This window comes from Anguilla anguilla, chromosome 13, assembly GCF_013347855.1.
Source record: "Anguilla anguilla isolate fAngAng1 chromosome 13, fAngAng1.pri, whole genome shotgun sequence".
Classification (NCBI taxonomy): domain Eukaryota; kingdom Metazoa; phylum Chordata; class Actinopteri; order Anguilliformes; family Anguillidae; genus Anguilla; species Anguilla anguilla.
In genome coordinates, this window is record NC_049213.1 from 34,853,395 (window position 1) to 34,875,827 (window position 22,433).

Consider the following 22,433-nt stretch of genomic DNA (forward strand, 5'->3'; position numbering starts at 1 on the left):
CTAGCAGTCCCAGCAAGCTAGCGTGCTCTACCAAAACTATGCAATCTGTTAGTCACTAAATGACTGTTTACAATTACGTACATTTGGATTACATGAAACACACACACAATACAGTCAGCAAGAAATACTTCCTGTAAAAAATCCACTTGCGTATAGGTAAAACAGACTTTTGGCAACATCTCCCAAAATATTTATTGAACTGTTTGTTGGAGACAAAGAGATGGTAGTTCTGTGTGTTTAACCTGAAATACATTGTACAAGCTTGATGCATTGTTACATTTGGCCCTGCTCTCCCCCATTTCATTAATATGAAGCACTAAACTTATAAAAATGTTATTCAAAACAATTATGAGAACAAATCAATGGAAAAAAGTACAAGACAGTCTTACCTTGAATGAGAACATAACAAATATAGATTAATTAGATTTAATTAACCAAAATAAATATATTTGAAGACATTTTGAACAAAAAAGTTTTCAATGGAAAAATAACAAAATTCATGAGATTATCATCCAAGGGAAAATTCTAAATGTGTGATTTTGTCATTTATTTGGATTTAAAATATATGAACCCTTGATTACGAAGAACTTAACCACAGAAAAATGTCTTTGAAGACATTAATGATAAAAACAGTATTTTGGTGGTGAAATGGTACCTATAGTATAGTCGTACCTTGATTACATATAGTCTTAACTCTGAAAAAAAAAATTGAAAAAATGTAAAGTGCCTGTTGAAGATTTAATATAACTTGGCTTATATATACACCGATCAGCCACAGCATGAAAACCACCTGCATTTTTATATGCAGGAGATATGACAAGCATTATTTCTTCTGCATATTTTTTTCCATTGAGTTCAACAAGAAAATTAGGATAAACAGGAGAAACAATGCTTGTAGTATCTACTGCATATCTGGTAGCAGCACGGTGGTTTGAGGCTCATTTGATACCCTTGATGACCTAAAGCCATTTATCCAATACAGTGTTCCATACTGTATCAGCATAATTTACAGCTGAATCTAGTACAAATTGTACCCTTTAATAAAAGCTCTGAGTCTGTGCTTTGACCATGTGTGAATTGTTTGATTGCAAACAGAGAAAATAAAATATTAAATCAGAAAAAAGCAGAAAAATGCAGGTGGTTTTAATGTTGTGGCTGATTGGTGTATATATATGTGTGTGTGTGTGTGTGTGTGTGTGTGTGTGTGTGTGTGTGTGTGTGTGTGTAAATGGAGGGGGGATCCTGCGTCTGAGTCCCCTGGCCATTTTTTGGGAACTTGGATTTGCATAGCTGTAAATTAAAAAAGCTGTTTCACAATATTGACGCTAAAGACAGTTGCACTTTCAAGACAGTCCCTTACTAGAGAGGCTTTCAGTTCCTTGTCTTTTTGTTGTTGTTACGTGTTTGCATAAGAGCAGTTGAGTTTATCGCTAACGAGCTATTGATATTTGAAGCTCTGGGATTTGGCAGCAAAATCATAGCAAAACTCGTGTAATGCAGCCTACGGCTGCATTTGTAAATTATTTGCATACTGTACTTTTCCAGTAATAAAACTGCAAAACCCCAAATAGTTTGCGTAGATTGCGTACGATTTGACAGCATGCGAAATGAGTTTCGTTTTCATTCTGATTAGAGGGGCAACATAATAGCCATATTCATTCGAATACGTAAAATTTTGATCCGAAATATTTCCTGTTTTTCTTATTTATTTTTTAACTCATACTAATAAAACATAGCCTATCCGTGCAGATATACGTTAACGTAGGCTACAGCTGACACGTGCTATAACAATGCAACTTGAGATAAACATTCTATCGTAACTTCTGGTACGAGACAGAGACGGTTTGCATGAATGAACAGAATGGGGGATTAGCCACGAGGGTGTCAACGGGAAGTTTTAAAAAGTGAATCGACCCACTATTCTTCCTATAGCTATAATCCTGAACTGTGTGGGGGGGGGGGTAGGCTAATTCCGGTAAAGCACTCCAAAACGATACAGACTTAAATAACATCTCGGGAAATTCACCATCAAGCTGTCAACTAGAACGCCGGGCTTTCCAAATAGTTCTAAAATCATTAGCCTACTTAATCACGCCCCCCTGCTAGGCTACTCGCGACGCCCGTGCTCTAAAGTAGCGCGTAGAACCTCAAGGCGACAGTGTAAGCAAAGCGACCAAGTGACTCACAACTTCTGCGGAGCTTGCAGGTGCGTGGCGACATCCTCATCACCGGTTTACTTCAGAGAGAAGACAGCCGCATCTCGCGCAAGAGTAAGTTTGATTCCGCATTAACTAAAGCCCATAGCGCTCGCTGTATAAATTAATGACAAAAAAAAAAATGAAATCAGGACAAGTGCAGTTTAATCGCTCTCGTTATATGTGGCGCGATTGCGCGAATTTGAGCTGATTTTAAAGTACGTCCTGCGTAGATATGAAGTCACGTCTCAAATTCAGAATAGCCAACTACAATAAGTAGGCTACCTGTGTTATTAGTATGGAATATGTGAGGAATTGAAAAAGGAGCTATACACAGTTCTGCAAAATTGTGTCAGCCTGTTAGATAACCGACTTATTGCCAAGTAAATTCACAATAGAGCAATTTGATAGCTGTAAATGGAATCAGTGTCCTTGTGTTTTATGGAAGTGGTTTACAGTTTAAAGCTCTGTCCACATTAAACTCTACAGACTGATTGGTAATGAAAGTTAGCCTTTCATTTTTTCTCAGTAAAATAACACTAAGGCGCAGAGTGATAGGCCACAGCATCCCTGAATCATTCTGCACTGCTTTTCACCCAACTGCTCAGCCACCTAACAAAATGATAATTTCTCTTCTGAGAGGATAACTCCATAGCTACGGGAGGCATTAATTGCTACGTAAATTGAAATGGTCTTGTTTCAGATCTATCGCAGCGTTCATCTCTTAGCTCGTACTCAGCTTATGCTATGTAAAGCGTCTTTGAATACCCTGAAAAGTGTTACAGAAATAAAATGAATTATTATTATTACTATTATTATTATTATTATTATTCATTATTATTATTATTGCCTCCCCCCCCCCCCCCCCGACACACACACACCCCTGGTGTCACACCAGTGTTCTCATGAACATCTTGTGGGTGGAGGTGGGAGGGGAGCAGTCGGGGGCTGAGGGGGGTGCTTTGGCTGCTGTCACACAGTCAGCCACAGACGCACACACACACACACACGCACACACACACGCACACGCACGTCAGGGTGTGAAAGGTAGCCGTGGGCGAGACCCCGAGCGCAGCAGACTTAACTCCCGCGTTTCCTCTGCCCGCCTCAGGCTGCCCGGTAACGGCTGGTGCCCAAGAGCTGCCCGAGACTCTCCAGTGCCATTGGGCGGATAGCTGGCGACACACCACAGCGGGTTAGTCATGATGGTGGTTTGGGGGGTCGCCCTGCTCCTGCTGGGATTGCTGGAGCGCGTCGGCGGGGCTACAGAGGGGTGCGCCAGATGGGTCCCCTCCGCTGATGACGGTGATGTGTGCTGCCAACTGTGCAAGCCAGGTAAGCCCGCGCGGCTTCACAGACCCGCATTCACAGACGGGGCTTCACAGACCTGCGTTTACAGACGGGGCTTCACAGACCTGCGTTTACAGACGGGGCTTCACAGACCTGCGTTTCACACACAGGCTTCACAGACCTGCGTTTACAGACGGGGCTTCACAGACCTGCGTTTACAGACGGGGCTTCACAGACCTGCGTTTCACACACAGGCTTCACAGACCTGCGTTTCACACACAGGCTTCACAGACCCGCATTCACAGACGGGGCTTCACAGACCTGCGTTTCACACACAGGCTTCACAGACCTGCGTTTACAGACGGGGCTTCACAGACCTGCGTTTACAGACGGGGCTTCACAGACCTGCGTTTCACACACAGGCTTCACAGACCTGCGTTTCACACACAGGCTTCACAGACCTGCGTTTACAGACGGGGCTTCACAGACCTGCGTTTACAGACCTGCGTTTACAGACGGGGCTTCACAGACCCGCGTTTACAGACCTGCGTTACAGACGGGGCCAGAGAGGCGTGCGCAGTGGGAATCAGCCTTCCGAATGAATGAATGAATGAATGAATGAATGAATCATTGCATTTATATAGCACTTTTCCGAACGCTCAAAGTGCTTCTGTGCTTCTCCCATGTAGAGGTGAACACAGTAATTACAGTAGTCCTGTGTTGAATTGTTAAGTACTGTGCAACAGGCACACTCCACACACCATTTGGTACTTGAATCTGGTCAATTGTATTGTGATCCACCAGACCTGGGTCAAATATATACTTTTTCTATGCTTTACTGGTGTAGTCTGGTGTATCGGAAGCAATGAAATACTCTCGAAAAGTGTAAACCCCGCCTTCTGGTCGTATTAGCAGGCTCAATTACACCAGGCAAGATCAACAGAGCGCAGAAAAGTATTTGAATCCGAAACAAATGACGTATTTGACTCAGATCTGTGATCCACACCGATGAAGGATTCGAACAGGCTCCAGTTCCAGAGTGTGAGGGGAAGAAAAGACCCTTGAGGACACAGGCTATAGACACTCAGAAAAGGGGCAGTTAAGTGTGTTATGTGGACTCTGGTGACACAGCCCTTCACGCCAAAACATTTTAGGATCACTCCAGTGTCCAATAGTGACACGCTGAGCAAAAATAATCAGCTCCATTACTGCATATATTCCTCTCAGCTAAACTGGCTTTAAAAAATGGGGGGGGGGGGGGAAAGAGTGAAGTTTCAGTGTCATCGCGTGAATTGGCAGTCAAGTAGGTAGTAATTCTATGTGTGGTTATGTCATGAATAATTGTAATGGCTCCTCAACTTCTGCACTGTTGGAAGGACGGAGTGTAGCACAGTGGGTAAGGAACTGGGCTTGTAACCGAAAGGTCGCAGGTTCGATTCCCGGGTAGGACACTGCCGTTGTACCCTTGAGCAAGGTACTTAATCGAAATTGCTTCAGTAAAAATCCAGCTGTATAAATGGATACAATGTAAAATGCTATGTAAAAAAAGTTGTGTAAGTCGCTCTGGATAAGAGCGACTTACACAACTTCAGAATTCCAGAGCCTGGTATGGGAAGAATGCAGAGGTGTGACACCGTGACTTCCCTGTTTAGGAGTCATGGCATGAACAAGGTTGACACGGATTTGGCAGAACCCAGCAGGGGGGCAGAGCGTTCCAAAACCAAAAACAAAAGTGCCCTTGCACTAGACCGTGAACTAACACATCAGCAACGGAAAGTACGCTGGTAATTTTTTGTGACTGTATGCAAGTCCTGTGATGCCAGATCCTTGATAGGGCATGGCCTTAGTGGCAACAGCTTTTCTACAGTTATTTTTTTATTTTTAAAGAGAAATTTAAACATTGCGAAACGGCATATCTCTGAAGAGTGATTTTGATAAGCACTTTTCATTAGTGATTTGAGTCCACACACATGCCGCAGTTACCCAGTTTGTCAGTGACACTACCCCCAGCTCAACAACTTCAACAGAAAACTTATACTCGCCTTCCTTCGCCACGAAGACGGAACACTATGCTTTCACAGTTTGCTGAGGTGTACTTGCTTGGTCATATTAGCTTTTTTTTTTTTTTTTTTCAGCTTTCAGTTCCATGAAGCTACTCCACTTGTGTGTCACAACTGACTGATCTTTTCCACTCACACCTACTGTAGGGTACTACGTACAGTGCTGTGTAGACGTTCTGTCGTACGTTCGCGAAAAAGGTTACGAGGTCTAAGGACAAGAGAGGCGCTGATCTAAAACGACAACAAAGAAAAATAGGCGGCAGATCTCCTCGTCATCTCCGAATCTATTTTTCGGAAGTGAGACTGGAAATGACTTACGGTTTAAAAATGATAACTCCAACCTCAATATCAGATAAGTCTTTGAGGCTAGTTTGGCCCACTTTCTGTGGTGTCGAGAGACATCAAAAAAACCACTTTAAAGGATTGTGTGGGACTGAGATACTCATTGGGAAATTCTCACTGTGTGTGGGAATGGATCCCCAGTAACTCATTTAAATACACGGGACGTGCATTTTCACTCACGTACATTCAAACGTGACGTTTAGGGCTCTGTGGGTCCCAAACTTCAATCACGTGACCCTTAAAGACCAGGAAAGAGACCCAGGGGGGGTTTCTGCAACATAGAAAATATTTAATAGACTCCCTTTTAAGAATATTTAGATGGATATGCTTAGTCAGCTATGTGCACTATAAAGCCTTTGATGTGTGTTTTTAATTGCAGGGAATCATTTGGTCCGCAACTGTGGCCCAGATCCCAAGACTCTGTGTGAGCCCTGCAGGGAAGGCACCTACCTCAGCGACCCAGGTCTGGAGTCCTGCCGCAGGTGTACTCAGTGCACAGGTATGCTATCCTCACCCGGAAGGTGGCGTGAACAAGGCTCTGGAACACAAGGCGCACAGAAACGCAGTCGCACCTCCACAGGGACGTTACCCACATGCGCAGACGCCGGGGTGGAAAGTCGAAATAAAAAGTCCTGTCTCACTCTTTTAAAAAAAAAAAAATTAATTAAAAAAAACCTTCTCCCCAACTCCTTCCCTCGCTTTCTTTCTCTCTCTCTCTCTCTCTCTCTCTCCCGACAGGTGTGCGAACGGAGACGCAAGCCTGCACCAGAACCTCCGACACAGTGTGCGGCTGCAAGACGGGGTACCGCTGTGCGGACGCCATGTGCTCCTCCTGCTCCCAGGAGTGTGGAGCGGGGCAGCAGCCCGTAGCCAACGGTAAGCATGGGGGCAGGGCGGGGCGGGGCGGGGCGGGGTGCTCGGGTCACCGTAGCCTGCTGAAAAAAAACAATGCAGGGATTTGTGAAAGCTCTGTTAGCCCCCCCCCGGGCCTGTAGATAGATTGGCCCTGATTACGAAACAAACTCAGCCAAGGACAGCATCAGACGAGCTGTAGTAAAGAGGAAGTGGAAGCAGTCTGCTGGGGGGGGGGGGGGTGTGGTTGGCATTAAAGTCTGAGGTTTTCAAAGCCGTCTCTCTCTCGCTCTCTCTCTCTCTCTCTCTCTCGCTCCGTCTCCCTCAAGGGACCTGCCAGGCATGCCCGCCCGGGACCTTCAACCACAAGATCCACAGCCAGTGTGTCCCGTGGAGCACCAGGTGAGACCAGTTCCCAAAACAAAACAAAACAAAACATCCCAGACTCTTCCGTGATGGTTCCCTGGACAGGCTCTGGTGGAAGGTCCTGCAAATTTTATCTGCCTCACAAAGTGCACTGGCACCTTCACCTGCAGTCAACTGAAAGCTTTCCCTACACTTGCATTTCAATTGCCTTCCTTCTAAACAATATTTATCTTTTTTTTTTTCCAATTCGTGTTACAGTCGAAAATTAATGTCAGTTCTTCCTTCCCATGGAACAGCCTTAAAGGTTCCCTTTTTAGGATCGCGTTTCTGCCCCTTATGAAGTCGTCTCTGTGAAAGCCCACGCACGCCTCTCATCGCACCTTCGTTCTCTCTCCCCCCCCCTCCCCCTCCCCTCACCCCCCCGGCCCCCCCAGGTGCCCCCAGCCAGAGCAGAAGATCGTGAAGCCGGGCACCGCGGTCAGCGACATCGTCTGCGACTTCCTCCCAAACGGCGGCAACGGTACGGTTGTCACGGAGACTCCCGCCCCGCGCGGGTTCGGCTTTAACGGCTCCGCAGACGAGCGCGATGGGCGCCTGTGGAGAGTTTCGGTTTTTAAAAAGGCACCCCCCCGAGTCCTCAAGTGCCGTCCTGTGACTTAACGTCGGAATATTAGGTTTCTCAACAGAGAGGCGGAACTGCAGTAGCTCACGTAGTCCCACCTCTTTTTTGAGAAACCCAATGCCCAAATATTAAGTCACAGGACTGCACTGCAAGTGACCATAACATACCAAAGCCATTTCCAAACCGTATTCCTCTCTTCAACCAAGAGGCATGGTGGGAACATCTTCAAAATGGAGTCCAATGCTTTTGCCTGTGTGGAGCATCATTTTCAGCTGGCCGACACCGCGTGAGTGCGTTGTGTGTGAATCGTCTTCACAGGTCGTACAGAGGGGATGATGGTGGCAATCCTGGTCATGTCTCCCATCTTCCTCGCCATATTAGCGGTCTGCATCCTCATCATTTGGAACAAGAAGAAGAAGATGATGAAGAAACAGCAGAAGCAGACGATCACCAAGGAACCCGCGACAGACACGCCAGTAACAGGTTTCCATCAGCTGACCTTCCTCAAGTTTTGTCTACCTCAGAGTGGGAGCTTCTAGATTAGAGCTATACAGCCCTGGTGGGTATTTCACAAAGCAGGATTACAGAGTTTGCTGGATAACTGCGCTGAGTGAAACTTGGAATAGCTTTTTTTTTTTAACTTCAGTCCACGTTCCAGATTTGGGAGAAGCTCCGGGTTTTACTCAGTGTAGTTATCCAGCTAGCTCAGTTATCCAGCTAACTCAGTAATCCTGCTTTGTGAAACAGGGCCCTGGTCACGCAGGGCCACAGTGTGACATGGTCATATTTCAGCGGAGAGCTTAGCCAGCTGAGTTAACAAACCCGAGGTGCGTTCAAGTTCAGCGAACAGAGGCGAACGTTCGTGGCGAACATGTTTTCTTTGAACGGTTCAATTTGAACGGCTTTTTACTTTGCTTGTTTGCATTAAACATAAACAGACATGGCGACGAGAGCGTTTGTACTCACAGCCGCTTCTGTGATCATCGATGATAAAAAAAACAATAGCTAGCTAGCGAACAATAATAACATTGGCCAGCGTTAGAAACAACATTATTGAAAAAACTGATCACACTTAACGGCATCTTCAATTGAAATACCCATCTGGGAACATTTCCCTCAGTGCAGCGTCCATTTTTGTTCGCCGCAAACTACCTTTTCAGACCGTTTGCAAACGTTCGCGAACACAAAGCTAACGGAAAAAAGTTTGAAATAGTTTGCAGACGTTTGCCTCGTTCGCTGAACTTGAACACACCTCTGACGGAGTCCTGACTGAAGCAGGGATCACCACCACCTCAGAGGGCGCACGCTGGTGGTCTAAGCACAGCCACATAACCTACAGGACCATGATCCTCCAGAACTGTAGCTGGGTAGCATGTGTGTTAGCGGTTTCAGGCTTTGGCTTGGACTGTGCAGGCTTGTCCTTCTTCAGTGTCGCAGCATCTAAGCCGTGGAGTCTCAGACTGCCACAAAAACCTGAGACTACAAGCCCGGCTGCTTTTAAGCCTGGGCTAAACGTCTCTTGATCCAGTCACACCTTAGCCCATGTCTTCCTTAATAGAAGTATCGTGGTTTTGTCTTTACACTAAGTGCACTACAGTGTCCTTTAAAGGCGCTACGCAAAAAAAAGGCTACATTTTGAAGTGTTCCATTAATGTCTTATCCTATCCCCCTGTCCCTCTCCCTCCCTCTCTCCCTCCCTCCTTTTCCCTTTTCCTCTCTCTCTCCCTCTCCCTCCCCCTCTCAGTTTCGATGGAGTTCAGGCGTCTGGTGGAGCAGGAGAGCACCTGCTGTTTCCCCCAACAGGAGCAGGGCAGCAGCCTGGAGTCTGTGGCCTCCCTCGAATCCGAAGTCAAACTCCTCACAGTGTGAGGGGCACCAGAACCCACCCTCACACCCAGCCCCCCTATCTGACTGTAGCGGGGTAGGGGGGTGCGGTGCCCAGGGGTAGGGCGGGGGGGGGGGGGGGTGAGGGGTCGGCGCGTCCTCGCGGTAACCGCAGTGTTTTGGAACATTCGTCGCACGCACTCTGCTTCACTAAGCTGCTCACTTGCAGGGCCCCTGAGTGGGAGGAGCTACAGAAACGACGCTTTCGCAGGAAATCTTTCAGCCGCTGCCGGACATCGGCCATCGGGTTTAATGGGAAGGGAACCGCGAGTTTCACTGTGACATTCTATTTTTAATTTCTATTTTATGCTAGAAAATTATTTCATGTTAATATATTCATTGTCTACTTGTCTACTTGTAAACAGATTTACCGTGGGCCACAAATGGCTTTTGTCATTGTCAATGTCCTTTCAGGTCCTCCGTGGAAACTGCAGATTCTGATTTTGCAGAGAATTATTTATAATGCAACAATGTGCTTTTTCGTTGTGTCGTTAGCTATCCTCACATGCACTCTACATACATCCAGGACTGGTTTATATGGCATTTTCCCCGGGAATCGCTGAATTGTTTAAAATCATTTATATTACTATAGCTTTCCATACAAAGCAATGTGTGAGTGGGTACGTCACTTGACTTAATTAACATCGTCTCATTCAAAAGACAAATTGCCTGTCTTAAAAACACAGCAGTGGACCACACACACCAGAATAAGCTTGGAAGCTGAACGGTCTTATTTAATTTTTAGTCTTCTAGAAAGCAATTATCTAAATTTCTAAATACACAAATGACCAGAGAATAATGTTACCTCATACAGGACAAATTTAAGGATTCCTTTGCAATGTCAAGCTTGTAAAATTGACTGTCGTATGAGGCTGTTACTGATATGAGTACAATGCCTGTGTAAATGACATTAAATATGGCACTGTGAACACTGGTTGTCAGCTACTACAGTATACTTCCTGATTTTAACTCTGTGGTCAATGTTAAAAGTTATGTTCATTGTGCTACAGAACGTTTGAATTTTGTCTGAAAATATCACGCCGTGTATTTTGTAAACATACACAATTGAAATAATGTTTGATGTTTCTTAAAAAAAAAAAAAAAGAAAAAAAGGTTCCATTGGAATGAAGGATAATTTATGACTTAAAACAAATGTATTTTTTATTGTTGTAATATTAAAAGTGAAGGATTCAGTTAGTGGCTGAAGTGTTTGTTGTGCTTCCTTTAATGAGAGGTGTTTGCGTGGATAAAGGGTGACTTCCCCAAGTCAGAAAAAAAACAATCTTTGTTTTCAACGTGTACTGTACTAGGGGACATGAGATAGAAAGGGAGTGATAGAGTGAGAGAGGAGAAGAGCAGGAGAGACAGAGGGGAAAGAAAGGAAGAGAGAGAGAGGGGGCAAGGGAGAGAAGCTGAGAAGAGAGAAACAGAAGGAAAGGAGAGAGGGAGAGAAAAAGAGCGAGGTAGAGAGAGCGAGAGAGAAAGAACGAGAGAGACAGACAGAGAGTGTGTGTGGGGGGTGGGGAGTGGGTGGGGGAGGGGGGGGGGGTTAGGCTACTGCAGAAGTACGTGTGCAGTGACGGAAAATCAGGGCTATTTTAAAAAAGTCGTGGGCAAGCCTACGGCTCGCAGTACGTCAGCAGTGCCGTTTCACCCTCCGGGAGATCCCCCAGTTCTGCTCGGCCCGAAAGTGCAGCACACACCGGTGACCCACACAGAGCCACCCGCGCCGGGACAGCGCCGGGGTGAGCGCCTCCACTCAGACAACAGAGACAGCGCCGCTCGGACCCAGCTCTCCTCGGGCCGGGCGCGTGCCTAGGAACACACCGTCAAGAGCTACACTTTAAAATGAAGAGGGGGTGGGAGGGGAAGGAAGGGAGGGAGGGAGGAAGGAAGAGAAAGAGGAAGAAGGGAGAGGTACAGGGGGTGGGAAGAGATTCATGAAATATTTTAAAATTGAAGTGGACCTGTACCCCCCCGGCACGCAGGACCAGCACTGCTACGTTTTTGCTCTTTGACGAACTGACTTGGTCTGGTGTGCCGGCACTTATTTTAAGCTGTGGGAACTCAGCCCACCGTCCAACCACATCCTCTCCCCAGTCATAGACTGCTGTGGCCAGTGCCAGCGCTGGAAGTGGGCCGGATGGATCTGGCTCAGAGTGCGAGGCTTACACACACTGGCCCGGTTATGGGGGGTGGCTGGCTGTGTGTGGGTCACCAGTGTGTGCTGCACTTTCAGCACACTGCTTTAAATGATAAATTAAGTCCTGGGACTGTTAATGAAACCTCAATCCTTAATCCTCAAAGATTCAGGTTGAGGTTGACTTAATTTTTTTTCCTGGGTAAAAAATCGCAAAAGGGCACCAGGCTTGCACCCACCCGCCAGGAGGATTCAGTATGAGGCGGATGTACACAGGCCCGTCATGTCCGACTAAACCAGCGTAGAGGCTGCGTTTCCCAACACAGCGTTAAAATGCACACACGCGCAGACATGTCTCAAGCACCAGCACTTTATTTCGAGAGAGAATAATGGAATGGAGATCTGTGAGGATGAAACATAATTCAAAAACCGTGCAGATCACAACTACCTGCAATGCCAGCATAGCCGTATGAACACACATTCCCAATTTATTCAACTGAGATTTCTCTTCCCCCATGTACTATTCAAACAATGAAAACCGCTTCACATGGGGTTAATGGGGTTTCTGTGATTCCACTGTTGTCTAATATGAAGCAGGCACCATATCCCTCTGGGCTCCTGTTTCTGCTTCTGCTCACACCTGGGAGTCAGTCCTGTGATAGCAGGAGTTAACTTTAGCATTGGGTATAAAACAAACAAAAAAAAAAGAAGCTATAAAGCAAATGATATGGAGAGAGAAATAGCTGGGGGATTTGGGGGGGGGGGGGGGTTTGAAGAGCCAGATTACATGGCTCTTCTCCAGGTCACATGATCACATCATTCTCCTCGTGAAAGTTTTAAATGAATGGGGCGCCGAGGTTTACTTCTAGAACACCACACGCTTCACGTTTGCCTGTGCTTCTCCAAGAGGAAGATCTGAGGGCAGCAGGTGCCAGGACACGGCCGGGACATTCTCAGAATGTAAACAATGATGCCAACAGAATTTAGAATTTAGAACTGGGGGGGAACTCGGCGAACTGGGCTTTCCACTAATTACCCACTGACATTCCCAGTTTCAAAAGTGAGGGTATAATCCCTTTGGGTACACACTGGATCCTTTTTATTTGACTGTTAATTTAGTAAAGGTCCAAAATGCAATGGTTTTTTTTTTTTTTTGTAGGTGAGGTTGTTTGAAAGAAATCAACTTTCACTGCAAATGAGGTGAATCCAGTAGAGTTTCATTCAGGTCCATCCTGGAAAGTAAAAACGACTCATTTTCTTAAGTCTTAAAATAAAACAAAAGATCAAGCGTGAACAGATGGATTTGGCTCAAACAAACGAGGGATTCCAGACCAAAGTATTTCAGTCCCAATTCCAAAACCATAAGAGTGTCTCAAAGTAAAATTAATCTACTGGAAAAAATAAAAAAAGCCTTACTGTGGCCAATGGCTGAATGTCTACTTCAAAAACATACCCATAGCAACTGTGGTAAGTGAGAAAACATTTCTAAGCTATCATACACAAATATAGCAGGTTCTGATATAAAAATAAACAGTTACAGGGTTTAACATATAAACCTATGGCAAGTATTTATAAAATAATATAAATCAGGATGACAAAGCAAAGAAACATTAAATTGATATTTATACATGCATAGAGAATGCACACAAACGCACACATCCACTGGTGTGTGTGTGTAATACTATTTTGCCGTGTCCTGAACGCTGACTAATACAAGATACTCCATTTTTCTTATTAATTTCAGTAAACAGCAAACTTTCGAGGGATCAAGGACTGCCACGGATGCAGATTCTGGGTATAACGTGGCGCAAGAGCAGAAACGGTTTCTAAATTAAACCCGACTGCCTTGAATCAAGAATTCGGCATTAAGAACCGCGTAGTCACTCTACACACTTGCTCATTGTGGCGACGCCCCAGCTGGGTGAATCACCCGTGCACGTGAGGACCACAGAGGGAAGACACGTCGGAACTTTGAGGTCGTAGGTGTGAAAATTAGAAGATTCAGAACGACGGCGACCGTCGCCTCGGCAGCCCCGACGAAACGCGGGAGCGAAATTAGCGATATTAGCGAGGCTGTCACCAGACTGTCCCACAAAATGAGAAACTTTGCCCCCCAAAATCCGTTATCCACATCCACCCCCTCTTACCCCATTAACTGAAGACACTGCTCTGACAAAGGCCACTAGAACGTTCCGAACATCTTGAGGAATAATTACATTCGAATCACACCCCCCCCCCCCCCAAATGCTATGTTAATGATTTATGTTTGCCATTGGTTTACCGCATTTAGGATTGTGCTAACTGAACCTACAGCGGCCAGGTTTACACAGCGAAGCAGTGTGTCCTGGGGGGTTAGGGTTAGGGTTAGGGTTGGGGGGGGGGGGCAGGAATATCAAGGCACACGGCTACAGCAGAGATCACGCAGAGACTGGAAAGCAAGAGGGACCTGTCCACCGAGACAGGGAGATACAGCCGCAGTCCAGCTGTGAGGGAACTGCACCTTTCAGACAGGCAGGAACGGGGAGCCTACAGGGCAATGGACCAAAGCTCAGGGTGATTTTTAAGCCCTCTAAATAACAAAGAAACACAAAAGGAACAGTACCCTGCTGTCTGAAAAGAATCTCTGCAGAACTACACAGCTGCAGTAAAATCGCTTAACCAAAAAAAAAAAAAAAAAACATACAGAAAAAAATTATAATAATTGCAAAAAAATTTGCGATTGTCAACTGTTCCCTTTTGAGACCAACCCCCCACATCTTGGGTCAGTGGTCAGTGTCTATTTCTCCCCACAACAACAAGAAAAGTTCATCCCCAATGAAGAATTAGAAGGAGTAAGTGCTGGTTGGGAATTCATGCATGTGGCTCCCCTCATTCACAAAATGGAGGACTACTACGATGCGCTCGAAGGATCAGATTCGACAGCCAATGGCAGCACAGCATGCTGTATGGGGGGGGGGGGGGGGACCAAGGACCGGCATTCTGCACCTCTTCAGCCTTTCCTGTTCCACCTTCACTTCCTGCTCCCCCGGCCAATCGTTGACCTCAGACCCAGAAGAGGTGCCACCGATGTTCCGGTGGGGGGGGGGGGGGGGGGGGGGTGTCGAGGGAAGTGCAAGATGGAGTTTCATAAATGTGGGCGTGGCATTGTAGCAGGGGCGGGGCTCTGTAGAAGCGTGGGGGGGGGGGGGGTGCGGAGTCACTGCTGCTTACAGCTCTCCTTCTTCTCTTTGGCTTTGGAGCGCGTCGATTTGTCGCTCTGCCGCTTGGTGGGCGGGACGAAGGTGGGTTCCGGCGTGTAGTCATGGAGACCGGAGGGAGAAGAGGGACTGGTCGAGAGAGCTAGGGACAAAAAGGAAAATTAAATGGGGAACGGGCCCAAAATTGAAAAAATCTGCATATTTTATGAGTCACACTCACATAAAAACTCCACAAGATGCCACAGAGCAGTTCTGGGCATCTCCCAACCTTATCCAGACTATCAACATTTCACACACCCAACATTTGTGAAGAACCTAATTGCATTGATCAAGATGAGCAGTCTTAATCCACCATTGACTGCATGTGAGTCACACTACAGTTATGTGAATTCATTTTCATTTAAAATTTTATAATGGGTGTACAAGCAATTTAAAAATAGCATTAGAATGGAGTGCTATACACTGGAAAAACAACATATTTGCCTAACCCAAGGGTAAATATAGGTAGGTATAACAATGCCCTACACACCTAAATCTTACCTTCAGGTTGTAATTTAAAGCACAAAGACAAAGAAAGACAAAACAAAGAGAGCAGAGACAAAGAGATGATCTACACTTCAGTTATCTAAAAACACAGGAATGCCAAAGACACTCCAAGCAGCAGCAGAGCACACACATATGGGGCCAGTGATTCAGAAGAACAGTGTGAAATGCATTTATTTATTAAGAGCAGGATAAGCCCCTGGACGTGTCCCAGCTCATTTTTGAGGGGGGGGGGGGGGTCCCGGGCCCGTACCAGAGGAGGCCTGTCCCGCTGGATTGCTGTCCCGCCGTATGGCCCTGAAGGTGGGGTCCAGCTCCTCCGCAATGTTCCTCACGGCCTGCAGCTGCCTGCAATGACATCACGGGTGAGGTCACGGGGCCAACGTGCTGTCGCTCGGTGATGAAGCGCTCGCGCAGATCTTCGAGATCACCACAAACCACAAGAGGAGGCCTCCACCATTTCCTCTGCGCTAGACCAGGCGTCAGAAAAGTGTGCTTACTCCAGCACCGTTTCCACCTGTCTACACGTCTCACACAGCATGCTTTGCACAGCGTCTTACTCGTGTGTGTGTGTGTGTGTGTGTGAGCGTGAGTGTGTGTATAGTGTGTGTGTGTGTGTGTCTGTGCATGTACTGTCGTGTGACATTTTGGTGTGTGTGTGTATGTGTGTACCGTGTGAACGTTCGGGGTGTGATGTGGGTGTGTGTGTGTGTGTGTGTGCGCACGCGAGAGTGACAGAGAGTACAGAATGTACAGCACACATCAGACAGACAGGCGTTTGGGACAGGGACTCACGATGCCGCAGAGCTGGGACTGGGGGGCTGGCACTCTGGGGACAGGTCCTCACTAGGCGAGTTTAACCCCTCTGAGTCCAGTCTCAGCCGGGGCCCCTGAGGCACCTCCACCTGAGGCGGAACAGCATCGTAACAACACTTCTCTGTGACATCACAGGGGCTGCACTTGTAGAACTACCATCCTTTGTGACATCACACTGACTATAATTTTGTCACCCTCCCTTTTATGACATCAGAAACTACAACTGGATCGCTGTTGCTTCAGACTTTTAATCTGAAGAGAGGCCCGCGGTTGGCCTGTAACCACTTGATTTGTTCCAAGCTTGAAATAAAGTTCTGAGTGTGTGTGACAGGAAATGCTTCACCAAATGTGTCATTGCACATCGTGACAGCTGGGTCATGTGACTTTCGCCGCTTTAGGAAGTACCTTTCTCTCCCGAGCTGACCTTCTCTCTTGGCCGTTGCCTGGGTCGTCGTGCTCCCGCTGCGACCCCTGACCTTCGGGGTCACCTGACCGCCGCTGGGTCTTCCTCTCATTTCGCTGCATGAAGCGGGCTATCTCCTGGAAGGAAATCGCAGCGCGTGACCACATGTAACTTAAAAAGGAATATTTACCATCCCCCCCCCACCCCCCCAACAATTTTCAGATGAGAATTTAATGCCCCCCAGTCAGTACGGTGCCAACCACAGCTGTATGAGGACCAGCACAGCTGAAGTGAGTGCGCTCCTGTGATGCACCCCCATTTGCACCCAGAAAGACCAGCCTTTGGAGACAAGAGCCATTCCCATGTCCAAAGCTTGGCTTTTTATCTTGGGATCTTTAACTGAGTGTGGCATACCAACCCCTCCCCGTTCCCCTCCCCGTTCCCCTCCCAATCTCCTGGCTCCACCCACCTCATCCTGGGCCACCTGGGCAACTCTGAAATCCCCCCTGGGGTTGAAGTCCTGCGGGCTTCGCGGAGACGTCGGGCTCTGAAAGGGACACAGACGCTTAAGAGAAAGAAACCTGCAGACTACAGGGTGCGCAGCGGCGCAGGAGGACCTGCAGGGGGCGCCGTGGCTGCCGGTACCTTCCTCAGAAGCCGCTCCTCCTCCTCCTCCTGCAGCATGCGGGCCAGCTCCTCGTCCCGCAGCACCTGCCCCAGCTCCCTGAGCTCCAGGCTCGCCCCGTCCCGTCGAGGGGCCGGCCCTGCAAGGTAACGCTGTTAGCCGGGAGGCCCTGGAGAGCTTGAGCCAGAAGAGCTTCAGCATGGCGGTGTTCTTTTGTGCTGGTATGACAACACGCAATTGTGCAGTTTAACGTTTGGGGCCAAGTCTGGTTCAAGCTCCTGCATGAACCCCATGCAAACAGTCCTACAGGACTCCTGTTGTTGTCCAACCACAAAACATCCTATTTCCCCCAATCTTTAACCAATCAGAATCTAATTAGCAGGTATGCTTATGAGGTGTAGAGAGTACCACAGCATGCACACATGTACACACATACACACGCTGCCTGCCATGAGATGGATTTTCATGTCTCTGTAATACTCTTGAGTAAGGAGGGAAATAGGGCTCCAGTTCTCTCAGATTATCAAAATGGCCGCCTGAACAATACACCCTGTAAGCAGCACTCATCAACACAGCCAGGCTGAACACCAGGATAGAAAGGTTTACACGCAGAAAAAATAATAACGCTAGAGGCGTTTTTGAGTCGGAAAGACTGGAAAGATGCCGGAAAGATCCTGGATGCACAGGGACCAGACTGTGGATGATCAGGGGTCCACAGCCTCTGTACTGCAGTGAAAGCGCACCCAGCAGATTTAAACAGGAAATAAATGAAGCAGATTTTCAGAGGCCTTCCTAAAGAAAAAAAAAAAAAAAAACACTACCAGTGGAAAGAGAGAACTCAAACTGCCACAGCAAACTCCCCTCGTCCCGAAGCAGGGCTTTTGTACGGCGGGCGAAGAGAGAGGTCCCGCAGATAGGGGTTACCTGCACCCCTGTGTCCGGCCGCGGGGGGCGGCGTCCTGCCGGAGAAACTGATGGAGCGCCGGACGCCTCTGCTCGGCGGCCTCTCCTCCCTCTGTCCCCCACCTTCGCTCCGTCGCCTCTCAACCCTCCACCTCCCCTCCTCCTCCTCCTCCTCCTCCGAGCTGGAGCCCGGCTCCTCCTCGCGCGCCCCCCAGCGCTCGCTCACGCTCCGCCTCACCCTGCGGTCGCCGTGGCCGCGATCCCCGCTGGCCCCGCCTTGCTCCCTCCCCCACCCGTTGCCACGGCTACCTCCCCCCCTCTCCCGCCGCTCGCCGTGGTCCTGGTCCGCGGACCTGTTGTCCCTGCCGGCCCCGCCTTCCTCTCTCCCCCACCCGTTCCCATGGCTACCTGCCCCCCTCTCCCGCCGGTCGCCGTGGTCCTGGCCCGCGGACCTGTTGTCGCGGTGATCGCCCGGGCGGTAGACCCTGTCCTCCTGGATAGGCGGGTTTTCCCGGGCGCTCACCCGGTGCCCGATTTGCGCGCCCTGGTCGCCGTACGCCCGGCGGTCGTCTCGGCCCGCCTCCCTCCTCCTGTCCCTGACGTCTCCGTGGTAACTGCGCCTCGCGGGCACAGTGCGCAGTAAGACCTGACTCAGATGATGGAAGCCGCCTGTCCCGGTCCGGTGCACGTCCTGGTTACCCTGGCTGCCGCTTCGCTGCACCGGCCGCGATTCGCCGTAGCTGCTACGCCTTGCAGCCACGCCCCTATCTAAGAAATTGTTCTGGTAGCCGCCTGTAGCGGTTTCTCTCCTGCCATCCCCATGGTAACTGTTGTAGCGCCGCCTGTCATCCTGAAAGTGGACGTGCCTTTGGCTGTACTCTCCGCCCTCTCTGTAAGTCTGGCTGTAGGACACCCTGTCTTGATATCTCGCGTCGTTGCTATGATACTCATCCTCCCGCCTCATATCTCCATGGTAGCTGTTGCTATGCCACCTCTCATCCCTGTTCCCGTTCCTCCTTGATCCCCCCGCCCCCTCTTCCCAGCCCTCCCCCGCTCTATCACTGCTGGGGAAACTGTGGTTCCGCCTTCCCTGTGAGTGGCGGTCAAGCCCCTGTTGACCAGAGGGGGCGGTGTTGAGTCGTTTCTGCAGCCTGTAGGCTGGCACGGAGGGGGGTCTAAGGAAGACCTCTTCATCGAAGTTATAGGTGGGGCCTAAAGACTCCCGGAGAAGGTTTCTAATCAGCCGCAGGGCATCGCTCTGTCTGGAGGCCTGCTGGGGGACACTGTTGTTCTGGAGGACGGGGCTCCGGGGTTCACGGGGAGGCTCCGCAGAGTCGGAGTCAGTGTTCGACCTGGAGGAGCGCCCCCTGCTGGCGGGAGGGACGCGAGTCTCTCCCTCACTGAAGCTGGAGTCGGGGCTGGGGCTGGTGCTGGGGCCGCGGCGGGCGCGAACGGGCCGACGTGGACGAGACCGCTCGGGCACACTGGCGCGCTCTTCAAACAGGCCAAACACAAAGCAGGGGCGGGAGTGCAGGGGGGAGGGAGGGAGGGAGTGAGGGGGGAAGGGGGTTAGTGGTATCAGGCAGGTGCAGTCAACAATGGTGCATGGTTACCAAGGAGACGCTACAGGTGAATACAGGCGAGGGGTGCCACAGTGGGATTAGAAGCTCATTCAACACGTTACGGCACAACGGACAGGAAGTGACATCATCTGACTGTGAGCATTATCAAAAACCAACTCGTGCATGACTGAGAAGAGGACTCGGTGTGAAAATAAGGGATACTATTTTTGATACGACGTTTCCACCCTTTCTTCCTTTCAGAGACCTCCGAGCTGTGAAACGTGCTCGTGTGGCCCAACGGCGTTGCATTGTGCGTTAAAACCGCATTTAGACCGAGCCCAAGGGCCTGCACAGCCAGAGGGAACCGAGTGGGTGGGCCAGCTAGCATGCAGGACGCCGTGGTTAAAACAAGGGGTGTGGGGGTCTGCAGAGAGCCATGGGCCTGCACAGGGGGTGCGTGGGTTTTTGGTAGGGGGGGGTGTAGGAAAGGTGTGAGGTCCGGTTTTCGGGAGGGGGGAGGGGGGTGCCGGGTGGGTTGAGGGGTGGGCGCAGGAGGGTTAGTTGGTCCAGGGGCCATGCAGCTGGAAGTAGAGTTAGCGGAGGCTAGCAAAGTCGCGCGCAGTCCGAGCCCACCATCCCAAAGCAAAGCCTGGTCCACATGCACTAGCCCCCCCCGCTCCACAATTACGCACCGCCAGCACGATCACTGCCGACCAATCAGCCTTCAGACCCGCAAAGACTGCTCTACACCAGCACCAATCACTGTGCTCAAATCAACAGACTGCGTCACTTCTGCACCAACCAAACCTCTGCGCCATCGAGACCGCTGCCCCACCCAGACCTTCACTCAGTGAATGAAGCCTTCCTTCAAAAGGAAGCCTCTACACTCAAGTGTTGCCATTTTAATACCTTGTGAAAACAACCCTGAGATAGATGGGTGAATTACTGATCATATCCTGTAAGCCCATATGACCAAGTTTGCTTTTCTCGCTCAAGAATACTACCTTTTTTTTTTTTTTTTTTGTTCAATTTGCGTTTCAAAACCATGATAATCGACCGTTTCTGAACCCCCCAATTTTTATTTTTTTTATTTATTTTTTTTTTTAAGTGGTCACACAATGTCGAATATCAACACTGTGGCATTGGCCGTGTTAAGTTGCATGATGATTTGATCATTTCTGAGGGGAGCGCAACCTGGATGGAAACGCAACAGCCTTTGAGGCCCGTTTCAAATGCAGTTGCATGTTCATTTCACACACACACACACACACACACACGCTGTTTCACAGGTCTGATGAGACGTAGCAGAGACAGACCCGGAGCAGCACTTCTGCAGGGACGCTGTGCAGAGCAGAACACCTCAGCCGTTACCAGATCACACTCACAGGTTCCGCGCAAAGCAAGCCACCCTTCACCAGCGCGTCGAACAGAGAGGACAGATCCACCGGAGAGAGGAAGCGCACGTTCACCACCGCTTTAACAAGCGCAGGCCGACCAGCGGCTGTTTGTAATTAAAAGGGCACCAAGGGTTGCTATTTTTAACACGTTAAATTTTAGCAGTAGATACGCATTCCCTCCAAATTAGTGGTATGAGGAAGGAGTGTCTCCCCTGGGTAAGAGGCCTCACGCTTCAGGTTTGTGACCCTCAGCAGACCCGCACACGGCCGGAACGTCAGAAACAAACCCTTTCCACGGGGTCCATGACTTTAAAGCTTTAAGACCTTCGGTACCAACGTCAAAGCTGTCGCTGAAGGGAGATGACAGCTCGGATAGGTAGAGGTTTGTGACTTTTACCCCACTTCTACCAGAGATGCACAAGATACACCTCTGGCTGGGGAGGGGAAGGACAGGTGGAGATAAAAGGGGTGGGGGGGAGGGGGGGGGGTGGCGTGAGACACTTCCTCTGATGTGATAAAGCGGTCCCCTGCGATCGCATCTGCTTACCCAGAATTACACACCGCAATGGCGCAAGCGGAAAAGGAGGGCCCCCCGCTGTGCGCACCTCAGCTCAGCGCTTTGCTGACCACCCCCCTCCCCAACTTGGCCCCGCAGTCTGCAGCATGAGCTCAGCTCTTCAATTCAGAGAGGGACAGAGACAGTCTAACTCCCCTGAAGGTCTGTCTGTCTGTCTGCCTGTCTGTCTGTCTGTCTGTCTGTCTGTCTGTCTGCCCGTCTGTCTGTCTGTCTGTCTGCCCGCCTGTCTAACAGAGAGGGACCAGGCTGTTAATGTCAGCCCCCGAGGCTCTTTAATGAGAAATGATCAGTCCCCCCCCCCCCCCCCCCCCATCACACAGCGCTTCCAGGAAAAGATCCAGAGACGTTTGGCGATCAACCAAGTAAATGGAAAATTCAGTTCAGTGTACAGTATTTGTACTACATTAACAGTCCCCCCCACACCTTATAAAATGAACGCTGTAGGCCAGCGGCAGGACGGCCAATCCCGGCCATACCTTCTCCGAGAAGGACGACGTCGCCGCCGTCCCCATGGCAACCGCTGTCCAGCCTCCGCCTCCTGATGTCCAGCTCCTCCTCTTCCTGTAGGCGCTTCGCCATTTCCTGTCGAGACAGTTTCTGAGCAATCAGCAAACAATCAAACTGTGAACGAAAAACGGTGTGATAAACTCCGACATGAT

The 22,433-nt window shown here is 49.2% G+C and overlaps 2 protein-coding genes across 7 annotated transcripts in view; one reads left to right on the plus strand and one right to left on the minus strand.

The window, feature by feature from the left end:
* Positions 1 to 1,262: 1,262 nt before the first annotated feature.
* On the plus strand, positions 1,263 to 9,641 carry LOC118210870 (tumor necrosis factor receptor superfamily member 9-like). Its single transcript, XM_035387337.1, has 8 exons — positions 1,263 to 2,270; positions 3,307 to 3,530; positions 6,267 to 6,386; positions 6,626 to 6,763; positions 7,069 to 7,141; positions 7,540 to 7,625; positions 8,046 to 8,210; positions 9,472 to 9,641. Exons 2-8 carry the CDS (start codon positions 3,398 to 3,400, stop codon positions 9,594 to 9,596), a joined length of 840 nt encoding a protein of 279 aa, XP_035243228.1. The 5' UTR covers positions 1,263 to 2,270; positions 3,307 to 3,397; the 3' UTR covers positions 9,597 to 9,641.
* Positions 9,642 to 14,703: 5,062 nt separating this feature from the next.
* LOC118211238 (filaggrin-2-like) overlaps positions 14,704 to 22,433 on the minus strand; it is a 36,285-nt gene continuing 28,555 nt past the window's right edge. For all 6 annotated transcript variants that reach the window (XM_035388295.1, XM_035388292.1, XM_035388291.1 and 3 more), the window contains 8 exons: positions 22,251 to 22,356; positions 18,260 to 19,732; positions 17,356 to 17,474; positions 17,180 to 17,257; positions 16,713 to 16,847; positions 16,287 to 16,396; positions 15,745 to 15,839; positions 14,704 to 15,090 (listed from right to left, as the gene is read on the minus strand). In XM_035388295.1, coding sequence (XP_035244186.1) covers positions 14,948 to 15,090; positions 15,745 to 15,839; positions 16,287 to 16,396; positions 16,713 to 16,847; positions 17,180 to 17,257; positions 17,356 to 17,474; positions 18,260 to 19,732; positions 22,251 to 22,356 — 2,259 coding nt within the window. In that variant the 3' untranslated portion in view covers positions 14,704 to 14,947. The remainder of the gene's footprint in view (positions 15,091 to 15,744; positions 15,840 to 16,286; positions 16,397 to 16,712; positions 16,848 to 17,179; positions 17,258 to 17,355; positions 17,475 to 18,259; positions 19,733 to 22,250; positions 22,357 to 22,433) is intronic.

Bases quoted from the DNA above. Each gene is read 5' to 3' on its own strand.
- LOC118210870 (XM_035387337.1), top strand. From the start codon at position 3,398: ATGATGGTGGTTTGGGGGGTCGCCCTGCTCCTGCTGGGATTGCTGGAG. The intron at 3,531-6,266 runs GTAAGCCCGCGC...TTTTAATTGCAG, and splicing joins CTGCCAACTGTGCAAGCCAG to GGAATCATTTGGTCCGCAAC. The intron at 7,142-7,539 runs GTGAGACCAGTT...CGGCCCCCCCAG, and splicing joins TGTGTCCCGTGGAGCACCAG to GTGCCCCCAGCCAGAGCAGA.